At 42.8% G+C, this 20,233-nt stretch overlaps 1 protein-coding gene across 2 annotated transcripts in view; it reads right to left on the bottom strand.

Moving 5' to 3' along the window:
- Positions 1–13,676: 13,676 nt before the first annotated feature.
- BAIAP2 (BAR/IMD domain containing adaptor protein 2) overlaps positions 13,677–20,233 on the bottom strand; it is a 260,008-nt gene continuing 253,451 nt past the window's right edge. For both annotated transcript variants that reach the window (XM_069199739.1, XM_069199738.1), the window contains one exon: positions 13,677–16,794. In XM_069199739.1, coding sequence (XP_069055840.1) covers positions 16,725–16,794 — 70 coding nt within the window. In that variant the 3' untranslated portion in view covers positions 13,677–16,724. The remainder of the gene's footprint in view (positions 16,795–20,233) is intronic.

Raw genomic sequence — 20,233 nt, 5'->3', positions numbered from 1 at the left:
TTCCCCCTGCAGTAGCATATAATGGGATGCCTAGCACAACCACAGGCACTCTTGCACCGTGGTGCACTTGTGCCTGCATTGCATGACTGATTGTTTTAGTGCAGGAATGGGTACCTTTCAGCACATAAGCAATCTTTAGAGGCATATTACTCTGTGTGCCACAGGAAGCGGAAGTGACTTGGAAGACGTCATTTATCCTAGTTACACATCACCTGGGAAGGCATTTATTTTACGCATTCCCAGGTTTACCATGTTTGGTATACATGACATGCGTTAATAACATAGGGAGTTGCATGAATGCACCCACACAATGCCCATGGACAATCCGTGGCACCTAACACAGGGACATCCAACAATGGCGTAGAAGCCTTGCTTGGTCTCCAGCTGTTGTTGCTGGGTCTTGGGAAAAGGTACTGGGGTGTGAGCCAGATGGTGGCATCCAGGGAAGTGGGTACGAAGGCAGAAAATGATGCCTGTGATATTCCTACCAATCTGGCTGTTGTGGCCTAGAAGGAACCAGATGTAAGCATGTGGAGCACAGACATCAGGTTGACCTGTGGAGGAATGTTTGTGGGCCTTGCAGTTGGTGACATGAGACTTGGCACAATCGGTCAATTCTATAATATACTCCTTCCTGAGTATGTAGAATTTGCTGACCTCATCTTCCCCGAGATCAATGAGAGTGATGTGCTGACAGAACACACGCACCCTCCTTCTTCACTGCCTACATGGTGGTGGTGGTTTCCTTGTGACTCAGAGCTGCAGGATCACAACCTCCATGGCAGAGCTGAGCTTGCCAAAGTGTTTTTAGATGTTCAGGTTTTTATACCACAGCCACTGGGTCATTTCCTATGCCTGGGTTACTGATGACCAGTTTTTTCTGCGCATTTCAGGCTTTGTGCGCAACATTCAAACAATTTGTCACACTTTGAAAAAGCCATAAATATTACTGCATTGGATCTGCATGAGTTTTCGTGTTGGAAGGCCTACCTTGCATATTTTCATTTGTGCATGGTGCAGCTTGTTTAGGCACTGCTTTTACTCGATGGAAGCTTTGAAAATCAATGCATTTGGGCAAAGGGGTCGTCTCATAGATATGGAGTACTGCTTGTGCTGCACCACAAGTGTTCGATGCAACAGCAACGCAAGCCTGTAATAAGTATGCGCACAAGATTCTCTCTGCCTGGCCTTCAACTGAGAGCTTGTGGTGCAAAATATTTCTTCAAAATTGAATCCCATTGCTTTCACTGCTACTCTATTTGATTGGTAGTCCAACAGCTTCAAGACTATGGAATGTGGGAATGGGACGTTTGTCCTAACACTCCTCTAACACTAATTTCTTGAAGTATTACTCAGACATAATTTGGGAGATCGCCCATGTGGCTACAGCCAGTCTGCTTGGGTACATGTGCAGTCCCTCTGTGCAAGAAGTCCGAGATGACCAAAGAGATCTTGAGAGACTAGCTGAATACCGCGGACTTCATGGCCAGGCCCATTGGCATCTGCATTATACTTAGGCAGCATCTCTGGATGTGTTTGATAGGATTCTCTTGGGACACGCAGGCAAACCTGACTGACATTCTGTTCAATGTCTTATGTTTTACACAGAGCTGGACCACAGAAAGCTTGTGTGGTCCTCCATTCCCCAGGGAGCTTGATTCACCAAAGCACCAGAAAGCTTTGGGAGGGGTTCATGTGGGCTAATCCTTTTGCCATGCACAGTCCTATCAGTCGATGCAGCACCCAAAGCAGTTTTTTCATGCCTTCCGTGTTTGTAGCAGAGCCTCGGACAGCCATTAGTAGAAGCAATAGTCCTCTTCCTCAACCCTCACCTGTGCTACAAAACAACTTAAATGCGCTTACACATGCATGTCTCAATGGCTGGCACATCGCTTATTTTGAAGCAAGCTAGCCAATTACTTCAGACCTAAGGGTTCTCCAGATTATGGAGAATGGGTATGCTCTTCCTTCCAAGACACTCCCTTTCTCATTCCCCTGGTTTGCTCACCAGTGCCACTGATCATGCCCAACTTCTTTCCAGCAAGATAGTGAACTTCCTGTGCAAAGGACCCATTTAGGTAGCTCCACTACATAAAAAGGCAAAGAGCTTCTTTCAGCTACCTTTTGGTTCCCACGAATGATGTGGGCCTCTGAATCTCTATGGACCACAAGGAGAAATTTAAAATACTGTCTTGCCCAGGTTCAACCTTGCCTTGGAGTACAAAGACTTGATTGTGTTGTTATACTTGCGGGCAAATATTTTCATGTTCCAGCCCTGCAATCCCACAGATTAAATCTGTAATTTCAGTTGTTTCCACTCACTCCCAGTTTGTGGTGCTCCATTTCAGCCTTACATCAGTCCCTCTGGTCTTGTTGGTGGCTCTAGTTTACCCTTGCAGGTACTGTTGGTAGTTGCAGCTTACCCTTGCAGGCAAGGTATACATGCTTGTATTCCCGTACCTTGAGGACTGGCTGATGAGCAACAGCTGTTGAAGTAAGGGTCTTCACAGCTGGTGTTAGACCACCTCTAGAACACAATTTCTGTTTTTCAATCTGAGGTTTTCTGACAGTTATCAAAGCACCATCTCCAGCCCACTGCACAAAAAGTATAGGACATATGTGGATCATCCAGATGTATTGGAGGTGGACTCCACATACAGATCTGACAGTCGTAGGGCTGCTGTGCCTCCTGGCTGTCTGCTAATCCCACAGAAGGCTGTACATGTGAACTTTTTAATAGTTCCTCAGTTTTCAGTGGGCTCAGCGCTGAGGGAGCTTTTTGTGTGAAATTGCCTTCCAGGACTTGCATTGGTAGAAGATAATCAAACTTGCCGTAGGCGGTTCGGTTCCAAGCTGGCACTGCCCTCATTTGGGTAAGGAACAACCTGAATGGCATGGAAATTATGGACTTTAGGCTCCCAAGGCATGCTTAACTTTGGTTTATAGAAAAGCTATTCAATGACAACACATTATTTTTGTGGTACGCCAATCTCATCCCTTGAGTGTGGAGATGCTGAGGTTGTGTTTTGGACCATTACTCACAACGCTTTGCTGTCTGAGAGCCATCTTGTGGGCTCTTTCAATCTGAGTGTGGACAAGCTGAGCAGGCAATGTCTTGACAATCACAAATGGCGCCTCCAGATGGAGGTGGTGCAGTCACTTGTCACCTGGTGAAGTTTGTCCCAGATGTATTTGTTCCCCACATTAAATAGTGCTTAGTGTCTGTTGCTCTGAGCCCTGTAATTTCACTGCAGGGAAGTGGGATTTCAGCCTGCAGTAACCAATTACATCCACCCTCTGAAATCTTCATGTCCTGAGGAAAATAAGACGTGGAGGGTGCAGGTGATGTTGGTTGCTCCAGATTAGGATCAAAGAGTCTGAAACTTGGGCTGATGTGCCTCAATATTGACTCTCATCTTCCACTCAGGTAGGAGCGCCTGTCACAGTAAGGGGCCAAAGTTATCCACCTTAACATTTCCAACCTACGTCCTCATGCACAGAGTTTGCGAAGGGAAATTCGAGAGCTTCCAATCTAACGTCTTGGACAGCATAGTCACTACTCATCATGTATCCACCAAATCCATTTACTCGGGCCATTAGTCATGTTTTGTGAGTTGGTGTGCTAAAACGGTCAATACACTCAAAGCAGTTGGCTGATGTATCATGATTTCCTATTTCCTTTGTCTGGCAGAGCCTTGCTCTTGGCATAGTTGAAGGCTCCTGGCCGACCTTATCCACTTTTCCGTGTTGAACCGATCATCCATAATTTTTAAGATCGCCTTTTGTGATGCAGGTGTTGAAAGAGCCATGTGTTACTTTGATCTCAGGTTTTATGACATGCATTTGGTTCTACCTTATTTCATACTGACATTCTTTGAGACCATGCAGCTGTTCTAAGACTCTTTCCTTTGAAGATCATCTTCCGTATTACAATCACCTCTGCTTGGCGGCTGAGTGAACTGCAGATCCTTTCTGTCTACTCTTTTCTTTTTAGAGAAGGTGGTGGTTTAACTTCCGACATCTTTGTTTTCTAGTGTGGTTTTGTGATTTCAAGTGGGACAATCTATTGACCTGCTGCAGTTTTTCCCCTCTTTGAATCCAACCACGAAGGAGGTATGGATGCATCTCTTGGAACTGCTGCGCCCTCAAACTTCTACATCAATAGAACCAAGTAATGATTCATGGATGACCAGATGTTTCTTGGCTTTGCCAGTTCTAAGAAGGCTGTGGAATTGAAGCAATGGAAAACACTAGGGGCTATAAGACGCGGGAAAAAATATTATTAGCAACAACACTGGCCCCTATACGAACAGCTATCAATTTTACTTAATATACATTGAATCCTGAAAGATAACATTTCAGACATTTTATTTCATATTTCATAGCCATAAATTAATTATATTCTCAGTAACTACAGGTGAAGACAAGTGTTCGGTGCACAAATCAGGTACACATTGTGATAGTCTTTTTAGTTCTAAACACACCGGGCTTATTTATGACCTTAACATCAAAAATAGCTGTTTAAATGCAAGTAAAAGAATGGTCAACAACGTTTTGATCTCCTCTAGATCTGGGATCATCATTAGGGATGGCAAAATGTGAAGAGAGCCTGAAAGCAAGTTGATAATACAGTTGAAGTTAATTTCAGTCCGATGTAGAACCACTTGCCACCATCGAGAGCAAAGTTGTCCAACGTCCACAGAAGTCTCAATGCATCTTGATCCTGATCTTCAATATGCACAGAGAAATATTTGCTCCTGTATGTCACAGACTTATCTCAGTTGGATAGCTTGCATGGTTGTTAAGCTCTCTGCTATTTGCGTAGAACTTGTAGACCATATTGAGTAATTTCTTTAACCTACCTTCACTCTTCTACCCACCCTTGTATCTATCCATCTTTTCTATTCTTCAGTCTTTCACTTTTCTATACCACCTGTCACCTTTTCTTCCTTAGTTACGTTGACCCTCTTGTTCTTTCTTTGCTTTTTCTATCTACCCATATTTTCTATTTATATTCCTATTTTTCCTTTTTATCTTTCTCGCTCATGTTCACTTTTTTTTAACATGGCTCTCTCTCTGAGCTTCCACTATCTTAATTATTTCTCTTTCCCTGCTTCCTTTGCTGCGTATGTTAGCCCACCTCCCAAACTCCTCTGTCATGGTATTTTCTAAGAATGTTATTTATGAGCACTGTGTCTGCAAACCTGCAGACAGAAAAGGCCCATAAACAACTGACACTTTCACTAGCCCAGCGGACCTAGAGGCAGCCCGCTCCTAAGCTGCTTAAGTGAGGGATTTCTTATGCAACTGGTGAGCATGACTCACAAGAAGCTTCTCTTCTCACATTTATCTATCTCAAACCACAAACACACATTCATGACTCATTCACTCATACCCAAGCAAAGGGACCATCCTGGTTCCACTGTTCAAAAGGCATAGAGGATCCTACAGTACTAGGCTACCATCCATCCATTTCTCTTCTGCCTCTCCAGGACAAGATCCTAGAAAGGGGAGTCAATGTCCAGCGTCTTTCCTAGGAAAGAGTTACTTTGACTGACACTGCACTATCTGAATGTTGTCCTCCCTTCAGTTCTGGACACCAGTTGTATTTTTCTATCATTCTTTTAACAACACTGATTATACTATGCTTGTCTCCATACTGTAGGGGCTGAGAATCAGGTCATTAGTCTAGGCATGACATGTTTTTTCTTCAGAACCGTTTAAAGTTGTAGAACTTTTTCCTTTCCACTTTGTTGCTAACCATCTTCTCCGTGAGACCCGTCAGGACTTTTCTCCCAGTCCTACTGTTTTTAACATTTATTATGCCCATCTGGCACTCCCTTATTCTTTCCAAACGTTTTGCCTTCTGTTTCTGTGCTGACACCTATCTCATCACCAGTGGCAATGTTGCAGCACTTCTTGGTACAAAATAGGTACTCCACATCTCTCTCTCACCATTTCAGTCAGTGATGTAAACACAGGCAAGACTGAAGTTCTGTTTTGAGAGGCTCTGCATCAGTTTGGTCATACTCTTGGTGACCTAATGCTCTTTGAGCTCCTTCTCAGTTTACAGCCTTGGTGCACAACTAGTCTGAAATGACAACTCCTGACATTGAAGAATGAGGTTAACTGTGGTCTCCATCTATTGTCTTCCAATTCTGGCTTTTAGAGTCTTAATTGTTGAGGCCATCATCTTCACCTGACTGGATCACGGAACCACTCCCTATCTTGGCCTCCTTTATTCTTCGATTGTCCGGCTCAGTTTTGGCTTGAACTGCCACATCTTCCGTTCTTCCCACCGTGCCACATTGCAGTTGCTCCCAGATAAGAAGCGGAGCCTCTTTAAATCGCTGTGCATCTGTTAACATGCCACTCATGTTACTAGCATTGCCTTCCTCTGTTCAGATTTCTTGCCCTATGTTCATAAGCATACTCTTCGTTCTTCCTTGTTTTACTTACTTCAGGATCCCAAGATCTGCCAGGCCTACATAAGAAGTCTTTTTGCTCTCCACAAGGTACCTCAACTATGAAAAGATAGTTCTCTCACTTTATGTCTGCAGTAATTTAGCTATGTTGAGGAACTTTTACAAAACTGGGACAGTTTACGTGTAATTCACCTTTTATTCACACCTAGACACGAATTTGGCTAGAAGTAGGTCATCCTTTGTGTGTCAAAAGCAGTACAGTCAATATATACAGACTAGATACGAAGATATCCAACGATCTTGTATTTTCCAGATGGTCAGGAGGGCTACAGACGTGTGCCACAGGGCTGGTCTCTGTCATAGGGCCAGGAGGACATGGTCAGTGTTATATTTTCAGGATAACAACTGATTAAATTGAATAAAATAATTTTATTTAGATCTGCTCTATGCACATTTATATTATGTGGCTGTCCTAATGGGGCATGGCTTCAACTCTTCTCAACACCTACTGCTAAGGATAATTATTGTATACCTACCTATAATTGTAGCTCATTTCCAAGCTTTAAAGAATCAGTGCAGGGTGGCCCTCGAGCTCCAAAGAGGCCCCCTCAGCAAAACTGGCAGGTGGTGGACCGGGGAGGAGGTCTGTACTTTGCAGAGGGGCTCCCACAGGTTTCGTTTCACCACTGACAAAAATTTAGCTGTGCAGTGCACAGTATGGTGGATGCTTTATTTGCTGATCTAACCCATCCTATTATAATGCATGGCCATCTCCCAGGTTGGTGATGCATTAGTTAGCCCTCCTCTATCGATAGCCACATCTCTGAAGCAGTGTAGGATCATGCTGAAGTCTGATGATAGGAAGCAAGACTCACATGGGTGTAAATGCTTTATAATGAGAAAATAATTTAGAATACTAGGTTTTCATTAAATTATGATATTATTTTAACTGTATTGTTTTCTGAAAATTCTGGCATGTTGCTGGGTGGTGGGTGAAGGTGATAAGTACAAGGCAACTAATGGAATAGATGAGGGTCCCACCCACCTTATCTTGTGGGGGCGTTTGGTTTGGTTACACCACTGTGCACTCCCTCCGGGATAAAATCAAGAATGATCAAACTGTCGATTTGTGCTTCTCTTCCAGCTTAGGGTGGACGAGTCTCCTCCTCCCACTAACTTCACCCAAGATGACAAGATCTACAGAAAGACAAGGTGGGTAATAACACAGCTCGCCTGCTGTGGATGACGTTGATCAACCCCCTTTGTTTTCATCTGGTATCTTTACCCAACAGTAAGTGTTCTGGTGTATTTTAGAAATTAAAGAAACAACCCAGTATTGACCGAATTGATCATGCAGTCTGATTTAAAAAACGCTATCAAATGCATTGAACACACTCTCTCTATAAGGTTAGCAATTTTACTTACTGGTGCTGTCCTGCTCATTTCAGTACACAGAATTAAACATACTCTAAAGAAGAAAAGGATCCTCTAAGAACTGTTTTTCAGACTGGCTGTTAGAGTCTAACCCACAGATAATATGTTTGGGCAAAAAAAAGGTGCTCTCATATGAGATTGGCTTTTTTGGCCATCACCCTTTCTGTAGAAGAAAACACAATACTTCCTAGAATACACAAAAATCGTTGAATCGGGGAGAAGCTCAATATGTGCAGCTGTCACATGACAATTATGTGAGCTTCACTAGCGGGGCTTTGGCTCCGCCCATATGTTGGGAGACAGAAGTACATGGTATGATTGGAAAGAATGTGTGCTTCCACAAAAATAAAGTGCTAGCCCTCCAGCATGTATTTATCCAGCTGCCTAAGCTTGAACTTTACCGGCACTCACGACATTGGAATGCTGTTGTCTCAGATAACTAGATAATTTATCTTGTTTTTCTCTGGCAGCAGCGCTGATAGAAGGAGGGCAGTCATTTACCTACATCGACTTTAAGGTCTGGTTTCATATTGCAACCGTCATCTGACCTTTAAGCCTACACCAAAACTATTCTACAGTTCTCTTCTTCCACACAAATACAGATTTATTCCTATGCTATCTAATTGTAATGTTTCACATTATCATACAACATTCCTTTAAAGCCAGACCTATTGGTATTACTGATGATTGTGTTGAAATATTTTGCAGCACGTGTGTGACAGCCTGAAAAATGGCTTCTGTCTTGTGCTGACTGCCTCCTGAAACTGGCTCAGCCATAGCTTGCGCTCAGTATAAATCCGAACTTGAAACACCTACCATGCCTTTTATACGCAGGTGGTCTCCTGGACACCTGCTTCCATCTTACAATGATGTCCCTGGTGTAAGACTGCCATCCTTTCGAGGAGGTCAAGCAACATCCTACTGGCTGCAAACACAGTACACTTCTCGTGTTTCACGCCCCTGACAGTTTGTTCGTAAATAAGTATCTTGAAACTCTTGCAGGGTCGGGAGACTCATGAGCCAAATCTACTACAGCTTCAAATACACAATAGTGGTGGCAGTCTTAATCGACACATTCTCATGGTGCTCTCCAAGTCCACAGCTGCATTTGTTAGGATGCTGTTAATCAGCTATACTTTTAACAGCTTTTTTGTGTTCGACTTTAACATGGCTCTTTAAAAGCAATTGGTCTGATTATCTACCTCCTTAACTCATCTCACAAGAACTGCTGCATGTATTATTGCTGGTTTACCTTCTCATTCAGCCCATCAAATTTACTTAGGAGGTTGGTTATTTTTTTGTAACAAGAAACATTTGTGATTGAGATGTTATCTGGCCATTTCTTTGTATAAGACGTTGTTATTGTCTTTTTATAGAAGTAATATTGTTCTACTACAGCAGGAAAATTTTTAGGTTGAAGCTTACCAGAGAGCACAGCTGTCTCATTTGCCAAAGACATCTGGGAGACATTCACAAAGAATGGGAATGCATCCTGCCCGTTGATTCCCATTGGCTTTGTGAAGTGTAACTCACATTTTTTTGGTTTTAGGCTGTCCAGATTGGAGCAAGTCCTTTTCACACTATCTCTCCTTGTATTTTTCTATGAGTGCTGCCTTCGGTAAATAGTCATGTAAATCTTGTTCTTATTTTGTCACATTTGCTGTGCATTCAAAGACAGATGTCAAATGTCAGGCTCTGTCTTCCGATGGGGCTTGGTGTTTACTTTTCTTTCTCTGACTTAAAAGTGGGAGGATTTATGTGACAATCTTGTTGGATACTGGGTGTAGGAAAGTATTTTTTTCTAACACACAAACATTTAAAAGAACCATGCAAGTATATGTAAACTATAGTTTTATTAATAAAAAGTTATGTCTGCGCAAATGTAATGGTCATTTCAATTGAAACTGTGCTATCTGTAACAGCAGCAGGGGCATAGCTTCAGGGGGTATTTGGTGTGCTACACCTCCCTAAAAAATTTATTCTATGGTAAATGGTTGGGTACAGGTGCTTTCTGTTGGGTCTCGTGAGTAGCCTGTCGGATTGCAACCTGAATTTGTACATGCACACAGACAAAAACACACACATACACATTCACTCTCGTCTCTGCCTTAAAACGTGGTTAGTTTGAAAACAATTGTGTTTTAAATACCTCTAACAATCCACACTCCACTGATTCCACTGCTTTTTAAGCCCCCTTGTGTCCTGCTTTTCATAAATAATTTTAACAAGATATGCCAGTGTTACTGTTGGGACATCTGAAGTGTACATAACCTAATCTTACTGACCAAGGTATGCCCTTAATAGCAGTGAAGTAACATGCCTGGCATACTCCACTCTATGCCACTCCACTGTACTCTGCACCACTCTACTCTATGCCAATGCACTCTACAAAACTAGGCTCTTCACAACTGCACTCAACACCACTCCAGTCTTGGCCACTGTACTAAAAAAAAAAAAAAAAAAAAACTCCACTCTACAACACTGTACCCTACGCCACTGAACTCTTTGCCAGTACACGCTACGCTAATTCACTTTAGTCTGTACCACTCAACTCTATGCCCATACATTCTATGTCAATCCACTTGGACATCAACCCTGTTACATGTTGAACTGCACTTTTGCTGATTCGTTTGACTGCAAGCGAACTTCGTTTTGCTTTTATGCGTCTCGTTCACGCTCATGCCGTGGCACTCTGAATATAAGCTTGCTTATGTGAAACTGTATTACGAGGTGCGAGTATTTATGAGATGCGAGACCCACTGCATTGCAAATGCTTGTTTAACTTATTAGCAGCTGCCTGGGCGCCATGTTAATAATGTGGTGGATGAGGCCAGTCTCTGTGGTGTGCTGTGCTGGGAATTTTCCTAGCTGCTTTGGCACCACATTTTCCTTGTTGAAGAAGGATGATAGAGGAGAGAATGAGCACAATGCTTTATAAGTGGGTTTGGGTCTCGCTTTTAAATTGGCCCACTCTATAATATAATATACAGAGTTTAGAAGTGGGAATAGAAAGAGTACTTATTTATCTGCTGCTTATGGTTGAAGAGTAGAGGTTCTAAACTCCTCCTCCTCGTTCTTTTACTTCTTCCTGTAACTGCCTGCAATTAGCCATCCTTTTGGTCAGGCAGTACAAGTGGAGAACGGTTCAGATAGTTCCAAATGTTCCTGAGAGTCCTGCAATTCAGAACCTTTTAAAGCAGGAATGGGTAGACTCTGAGAGGGTCTCGGTGCCCAGGTTTATGGGAAGGTTGTATGCGGTGATGAAAGGGAAAAAAAGGAGTTAACTTATGCTCTAACTCTTGACCCTTTAATTACTAACCTCAGTGGGAAGCCTGCTCTGATGACTGAAAACATGACTTTACAGGATCCAGTGCATAAGGCGGAGTCAGCTTTAAAGAGAACTCAGCTGGTTTCAGCCTAGCCTTAAGGTCTGAGATTTACAGTGTATACGTCTCTCTCGGCCTTTAGTTAAAGACTTCCAGGCACTCTTCCACCCAGGGGGTCTTTTCGCAGTTATTGGGTCGCATGAGGAGCAGGCCAAATTCTTCTCTGACATAATTATTGTTAATCTCAGGGCCCCTGTGATGGTCTCTACCAGCTCGCTTGCTGCAAGAACACATTTGAATTTGAGGGATTGGCTAGCTGAGCCTGCTCAAAAGAATTGTCTATTGAGGATGCCCTTTTCAGGTAGCAGGCTCTTAGGCAAAGAATTATAAGAGGTTCTTAATAAGTCTTTAAGAGCCAAAACCATGTACAGCCTTTTTGTCATAAACAAAAAACCTGGGAAGGGAGCAAAAGGAAATCTGAACACTACAGGAGGAGGATCAGACTTCCAACAGAGCAGGCCTCAGTTTTCTATTGAAGGTCGACTTTCCTTATACCCTGGAACTACAGATGCACTTTCTCTAGCCATGCCCCAAATTCTAACAACCAATGCCAGCAGTTTGGGCTGCGGAACGCTTTTGGAGGACCAAACAGCTCAGGAGCTCTGGTCCTTTGAGGCGAGCCACAATTCCTCGAACTGTAAAGAATTGACAGCAGTATGGAAAGCTCTACATATTTTTTTCGACCCACTTGACAGGACAATCTGTAGTGGCCTGAGTGTAATACTGTGTGGCAATGGCATATGTGAATCACCTGTTCAGCATAGCTTCTTTCTCCCTCAACAACTTGGTGTATCTCATGTGGGCTTAGGCAGGGAGCAATCTTCAGAGCCTGGGGGGCATTTGCATTCTGAAGTCTCAGGTAGGTTACTTGAGTCTGTTTTTTCCATCCTCTCAGGAGTTTGTCTTACATCTCCAGGATTTCAACAGAACCTCCAAAAGGAAATATCCTACCCTCAAACTGTTCTTCTAGGTAACCATTACCATGGGGAGCTAAATAACCTAGTTTGGCATCACCCATAATTAAGTATGTTTGATGACAGAATAGTGCTGTCCTTGGATTCCAGGTTATTGTATAAGAGCGTGTCATAGGGACCAGGAGACCAGTCTGCTGTGTTAAAAGAAGGAAGATACATGTGACCCCTACTAAGCCTCTTGGATGTAGTTTTACCTCTCTAGATCAGCTGACTTTAGAAATGCTGATAGACGCTTTGTGAATGTTGGTCCTGTGAAGAAAGGAGGAAAACAGTCTTCCTCCACCCTAGCCAGGTGGGTGAAGACAGTTATCTTTTTGGCTCACCTGACAGTATGTAAAGACATAATGAGGGTATAAAAGCCCAATCCAACAGAGGTATGGTGGCTTCGTGGGCTGAATCATCTGGAGTTTCCATTAGGGACATTTGCAAAACCACGATGTTGTCCTCTCTTTCCACTTTCATCATGCATTACAGATTAAATGCTGCACCAGGGACAGAGTAGTTTTTGGCTCGTGGATAATAATAGGTTCTATAGCTGCTTAAACTCCTTTTTTTTCCTCGGTTTTATTTTTTTATCACAGAGTGTTTATTTTGTTTTAATTCAGTTCCATTGTATTTTCTGTGGTTTCCTTAAAAGGGTTTTGTTGTCAGGAGCTGAAGGGGGGCGTAACTTGTATTTTACTAGTGTTAGAACAATATTTGGGTTGGAATGCGAATACATTTCTCCCATATACTGGTGTTCTCACATATTCTTGTGGGGGCTGCTGAACGAGGTTTGCTTGGGCATGCCTCCATGAGTAAGGAATGGGACAAGGGCAGAAGAATAGGACACAGTGCTCAGACTATTTACCAGTAACCTTAATTGCTCTGATTCTTCTTTACGCGTCTCTTTATTTACATCCTTCTCATCCCACCCTGTTCTTTCATCAGCCATTTTCTTTTGGGCTTAACATGGAAACAGTAAGGGATAGGCTAAAGGGAAGCTTTATGAACATCCTTTGACCCTTTCATGGAAAAGGAAAACAGATTTTCAGCAGTGACTTTTGGGGAGTGAATGGGCACACTCCATGAGGAAGAATTGGAATAATGAAGATTACTGGTAAAAAAAAAATCTGAGCTTTAACTGAGTGATATGAGCGGTCAGCAGAAAAGTAGTGTGAGGTTCCGAATAAACATCAGAAACTAGCTATTCACAGAACAAGTAACAAGAAACGCATGCTTCTAACCATCGCACAGAGGTGAAGGTGAACAACGTTGTCTACCTTTAAATCGGTAACAGATATTGTAGGTATAGTGGGGCAGGGTACCCAGGAGGACTATGTACATGGTATGGTCTGTGAAACAAAATTAGGTGTGGTAACACATGGGTAGACTTATGTGGGCGTTGTGGTCCTGGTGTTTGGATATGGTAATGACTCTGCAATTGACAGAACAATTAGGACACCAGTCACAACACATCGAGACGAGTGGATGGCAAGCCCATCCGGAAATTTACTTTAATCAATACATTTATTCACAAACCCTAGCTACCAAATTAAAAAAGGCAGACAGTACATAACAGATCAAAGTAAACTTTGTGTACAGCTTTTTCAGCCTATAATACAAATTTGTGTTCTACAAGTCCCAGCCTTGGTAAACTTTGTACAGGCTGAGTGATTATACATGATAAATATACGCTCCTTCATTAAAATAACATTCAAGCAGCTGTGCCTGTGGTACTTGCAATTGTGTCATGGATTCGCTTGTTGACACATACGAGGACCTGCACCTCTCTATCTTGAGTTCTGAAGGCAGTGAGGCCAGACATATTGCACGTTAAGCACTCACCTACCCTATGTCCCGCACTCAATATTTTTAAAACATTTCTAAATCGTTATAAAGAAATCAACTTTGGCATAAGTCATTTTGACACGGCTGTGAAGTTGTACTTGGCAGAGTTTGGGCACACAGAATTGAGCAAGCCTTGTGGCTCGAAGGGTACCCGTCACCACCCGCTCCCGATGAAAACGGGTGGGGCACAAGAGGCAAAGTTTAAAACTAAACAACTTTGTTTTTAAGGCTGGTCGATTTTTGTGCATTGTAGGTAGCAGTCGGCGTACAAAATGACAAGAATACATAATTGTCAGTAAAACAGCAAAGCAAGTGAAACACTGCAGTTTAGCAACGACAGTCCCAAAAGCAACAGAATGGATTCCAGGTCAGAAAGTGCGCTGACGATGTGCGAACTCGTTAAAGGGTTTCTAGAACGGAGAACTCTGTAGATCGTTTTTTTTTTTTTTCGATCGATATGGAAATCAGTGTTGTTTTCACTTGAACGCATCCTCGATTCACAAAGGTTATCGCAAGGCACGGTTTGTGCTGAAACTGATTTCTGTACACTGCAGAGATGTGGCACTAGCATTTTCATAGCATTTTCTGTAACAGTCTTCGGCAAACGCCGGGCAGGTTCGAGGACAAGAACCTCATACAAATGGAAAGTTAGTAAAAACACTACCCACTGTTCAACACACACAGCACGTAGACAAAACAAGAAGGAGATTAGAGTACTCCCATGGGACTTTCAAAACTGCTTACCAACAAATCTGCAAGATTATTGCTCTGATACTCCATACACTGTTTCCACCAGATTACGATATTTAAGGACTAACACAAACGACATGCCCAGTCTGTTACCTCTGGTGTCCACCCCTACAAATCATACTTCCAGATTGGAAGCAAGAAATACACACGTTAGATGCCACAAGAGTTTACATTTTTGGCCTGAAAGTCCAGAAGGTAGCCAAAGGGAAAGCAGCCAACAATGAACATTTCCAGTGGATGCACCATCTCCATTACAGTAAGGTTGCCACTGCATTGGTACCTGAAGTTTAGAAGGTCAAATATGCCTTTCGTAAGACAAGTTAGGTGGGTACAAGTCTACGAAGCAGCCCCGTGGGCGTGTTCACATTTTTTAAACCACGTTGTTCAGTCAAGGAGTACAGACATCTAGAGAGTGGAATTATGAATGGACAATTAAAAAAAAAAAAACACTACACACAGGTTTTTCTTATTTTAAGATCGTTGATGTGGGAAAATTAAAGCGACCATAATCGGTGCCTGGGAGCTGGAGAGGATATCCACACTAAATATTATGTTTAAATTGAAATCATCATTAAACTTAGCACCATGATAGAAAATTACGTAAAGCAAAAGGAAGCAGCGTTATAATCTGAGTCTGCAATTACAGGTAGTACTGACCTCTATTTCTATTCAAATAGTTTACTATCATGATCATAAACACTACTAAATTTATTACACAGGTGCCCTGACCATTCGTCATCATCCTTCTCTAAATACACCTTCTGGCGACCACTTACCTTTGTCTTGTGTCATAACCATTGTGTTTTCGTTCACTTGTTCAATCACGATCTTAATTGAGATCCGGCATCTAATAAAAACACATGCTGAAAGGTGCAGCTGGAAAAACTATAGAAGCTCAAAGTGTGCATTATTTGGCACCACCAACGTCACTATCAGTGTAAGTCGAAGAGAAGAAGACTAATCCTTCACTATGGTTTCCTAGAAGCTATCAGGCACTAGTAGAAGAGGTCCACCTCAAACATTAAAAGAATCACAAATATCTAATTATGTCAGCAAAGGCTGTATTAGGGCATAGTCTGGTAATGACCTCAGCCTCAGGCTTGCATAAATTATGTTGCAGAACAATTTCAGAGAGAAGCAAGTTAACTGGAAAAACTGGGATGGGCTCCGACAGGTTCAACCTGTCCAGTTAAAAAGATCAGTTTTAATTTAGAAGTACATCTAGGAGGACCACTACCCCTTGATATAGGGCTAAATCAACATACACACAAACAGCCGAAGGAGTCTGAAGTTCTGTCAGTGCAAGGAATTCTACAGAGAGATATGCTCCATGATCAAGTCTAGTCTTCATACAGACGGAGCTGGTTTAATATAAACCAAAGCTGCTTATTAACAAATCACTATCTGGAAAACATGTACAAGACAGTAAAGAATCACTGCTGTAGTGCTGCTGTTGAACAGTTGAAAAAGCATATTCCACTCAACTGGCTTCTTTGAGAAATCCAGGCGTCCATGTACAATGTCCATATAATTAGTAGTATTCCACTATGAATTTGGGCTACAGAGTTCAAGTGGCACACAATGCATGTTGCCTCAGTATCTTGAGTTGTCTCTCATCTAACACAAAGGACATAAGGGAAGAATCACTGCGTGTCCATTCAAACTCAACCCAAATTCGTGATTTCTGTGTAGCGAATCACACCTTGCACTCTGAATTTGCTACAATGCACAGAGCGGCAGGGAAGCACCCCACACAATCCACAGTCTTTGGAATGGGTCTTTGCAATTGCTTGACATCATGACAGTGCACATGGCTTCAGTACAACAGGCTGAGTCCGATGTAGTTCCGTTTGGAGATCCATGCCACACGTAATGCAGAGTGCTGTGGAGAATCACCACCTGGCAGGCCAAGCTCAGTTTCTGTATCAACAGATCAGGGGAGCCGACCTGTCATGAGTGGTCGTTGGCTTTAGCTTAACTTCAGCAAATGGATTTCTGTAGAAAGATCAAGTACAACAGAATATCATTAGGTGAACATGTGTGTAACAGGGAGGTTCGGAAGACAAGGAGAGACCGACCCACAAACAATAATGCACAGAAAAAACATCAATAAAGTAGTGATATGGATTTCTCTACATAGTATACAGAGCAAGATTAGTGCTAGTGCGGGGTACAAGAAGTCATATCACTATTAAAACACTTAAGTACTGCAGAACTAAACAGAGATCCCAGTCTGACACCAATAGGTAGCACCAAAACATTTACCATTTGGTGAGGATCCATGTGATACTGGAATCTCTTCGGTAATTTGTTAAAAATAACTCACTAATTGCACTCTGCACCTGAAACGGTGGCACAAGATGAACAGAGATAGAAAGGTCTCCACACTGCCTACTTTCAGGTGCAGACTACAAAGAAAGGTACTTGTTCTGCACCAATGGAAACGCATCCTTAGACTCCCTTTCCCTAACATCTCCATAATGGCTCCCCGTCAACACCTATGTTAGCATCCAGGAGCTCTGCCTCGCCCACATACTCATCCAAGTCAAAGTTTCTATAGAACTCAACAAAATAAAACATCAAATGCATGGAAGCGCCCTACAGTCATCTGACCAAAACCTGCTTTGTGATCCTGAAGAAGTATAGTATGCAGATGAAAATTCTGTCTGAAAGAGGCTGGAATTAACTGTGCAATTTATTTTTCCATTTTTTAATTCTTTTGTTTATATGCACTAGCCCGTCAATATGGTGAGGGGGAGCGGCCAGGTGGGACCCTGTCCTGGCTTCAAGGCAGCAGGCGAAAGTCAGTACTATTACGTGCCAAATGGGCAAGCCACTGGTAGACAACAATGATAAACTAGCAAGGTTTGTGACATGTTATGAGCATCTTTGAGACCCGAAACACAGACTCTCATGCAGATTTATCTGCCTCCCTAGACGAGGTGTCCTTGGTTTGGTTGGATAATGGCCATCAACAGTTTCTAAGTCACTCGATATCGGTGGAGGAAATAGTATCTGTCAAGTAAGGCACCGGCTTCCAACGGGCTGACAATAAAATTTATAAAGCGTTTAAATATAAATTATCACCCTACTGTTTACATGTATATGCAGAAGCGCTCATGCATGGTGTCCCCCCTTCCACCACTGCTTGAAGGAGTAATCACAGTACTCTCTAAACCTGGCACAGAGGCCACACACTGTGCCTCGTGCAGATCCCTTTCATTACTGAATTGCAATAGTAAAATCTTTGCCAGAGGAACCGCGACCAGTCTATCCATATTGCTCGACAAGACAATCTCCCCGACGCAGGCCAACTTTGTACGGCACCGATCTACATCTATTAATCCCTGCACAGTGGTTGCTGAGCTGTGTCAACTTAAACTGGAGGTCGAGGCAGCAGTGCTACTATTAGATGCCAAGAAGGCATTTGACTCACTTGAGTGGCTGTTCCTTGTGGAGGTACTCAGGCTCTTTGGTATCCAGGAAGCATTTCAGGCTCTTATTAAGCTGCTTTATATTAACCCCAATGTTAGGATCACAGAGAACAGTCTCTTAACTGAATCATTTCAAATACATAGGGGCACCAGCAGGGTGTCACCTACTCCCTCTACTATTCATATTAGATATAGATCCCTTGGCCTGTTACCTCCATGAGTGACATCTGCACAGGGGGCTGTCCTTTTGCTCTGGTAAACTTGTATTATCAATGTATGTAGATAATATTCCGCTTTTTTCAGGCATCCAGCCATTAACGTATGTATCCCCATTGATTAGAGAAAAAAATAATAGCTCTGGTAGGCCTTCTCGTGCCATCATTAACTGGGACAAAACCAATATATGCCCACTAACCAACAACACAAGGCCCGACCCTCTGGAATATCCAGGTAGGTCACAGATGGAGTCAAATACTTGGGAGTAATTCTACATAGAGAGGTGGAATCCATTATCCATTTAAATTATGGCCAGGCCATTGATAGTTTGATGCCTGGGTTAAGCCTTCATTATCCTTAGCGGGCAGAGTGGCATGGTTAAAAATGGTGACTTTACCTCCATTTATGTAGTTACTCAAAAATATTCCCATCCTACTTAACAAGCACTTCTTCCATACACTTAAGTCCCTGTAGATCACTGTATTTGGGCTGGGAGGCAATGCTTGGATAGGTTCGGACACACTGACCCTCCAGTACAACCACGTGAGCCTCGAGGTCCCCGATTCTGAATTATACTAATATGTAGCGCTATGTGACCCATTGGTTCCATATGAATGCACTCCTTCCCTACCTGAAACCTGAAAAAGAATAGGTTGATGGCGCTCCAATACTCCCTCAGAGACACCCAAGGCTCCAACGAGAGATGAAAACGTTTGCCCGTTGACCTGGCTTGGCACACGGTGCAGCAGAGCTGGAACCCCCTTTTTATATTCCACAGTGATGCCTCTTTCAAACAATCCACTACCAACATTAACTCTATAAAGGGCGGTACAGACTACCCTACATAAAATGGCCCTATTTGAGGTAGGCCATAAGTGGAGGGGCAGTTTCTTACACTGCAACAACTCCAGGCCAGTGGAAACCTTACAGCCTTACATATTTTTATATCTGAGTTTCCACAGCTCAGTTCAGGAAAAGATTCCAAATTATCCAGCTGAACCAACATATTTTCCCCCGTTAACATACTTGATAACCTATTTCGATACGACAAGATGGGTATCACGATTATATGCAAGTGTATCACAGCATCAAGTGATCAAGGCCATATCATCCAAGCAAGCATGGGATGAGGACCTAGCATACCTATATACAACCTACAGTGGTAATATTGCTGTGCCCAAATGGGTCAAATCTCGTTAAACTATTGTCACAAATGTTTGTACTTCAAATATTGACATATGGCTTTCAATACACCAGCCCGCCACAACCATATACACCCTTCCTATCCTCATATTTGTATGCACCGTGGTGAGGAACATGCAGGCTTCCTCCATTTGGCATGGGAGTGCCCTTCTCTTCAGTCCTATTGTGAGGAGGCACCAACAGTGACAAATCATCACATATAATCCCACCCACTTCTCACGCTATTAGGATATTTCAAACACTCTCCCAAAGAGCCCAGATGCTTCACAGCATTAGCCCTATGCTTGGCCAAATGTACAGGCACAATGTATTGGGAAAGCCCCAACAATCCCAATCCGACTGACTGGCTAAAAGTTTGCAATGATTGTATAGAAACTTGCGCATTGATGCTCCCAATAACCTCACGGTCAAAAAAGCATATGGGGAACGCTTCAAGCTTAAATATGCAAGACACGGGCAAACCAACACCACAGACTCACCACAGTCAGAAGAAAACCCCTAAGTTGGACACTAGCGTTCTTACTCCAAGTACTACCTGAGAGAAACGTTTATTCCTGCCCCGAGAGAGACTAGGGCTATTG

The sequence above is a fragment of the Pleurodeles waltl genome, chromosome 7, assembly GCF_031143425.1.
Source record: "Pleurodeles waltl isolate 20211129_DDA chromosome 7, aPleWal1.hap1.20221129, whole genome shotgun sequence".
NCBI classification, from domain to species: domain Eukaryota; kingdom Metazoa; phylum Chordata; class Amphibia; order Caudata; family Salamandridae; genus Pleurodeles; species Pleurodeles waltl.
The sequence above is the reverse complement of the archived record's forward strand: the minus strand, read 5'-3'. Positions and strand labels throughout refer to the sequence as shown.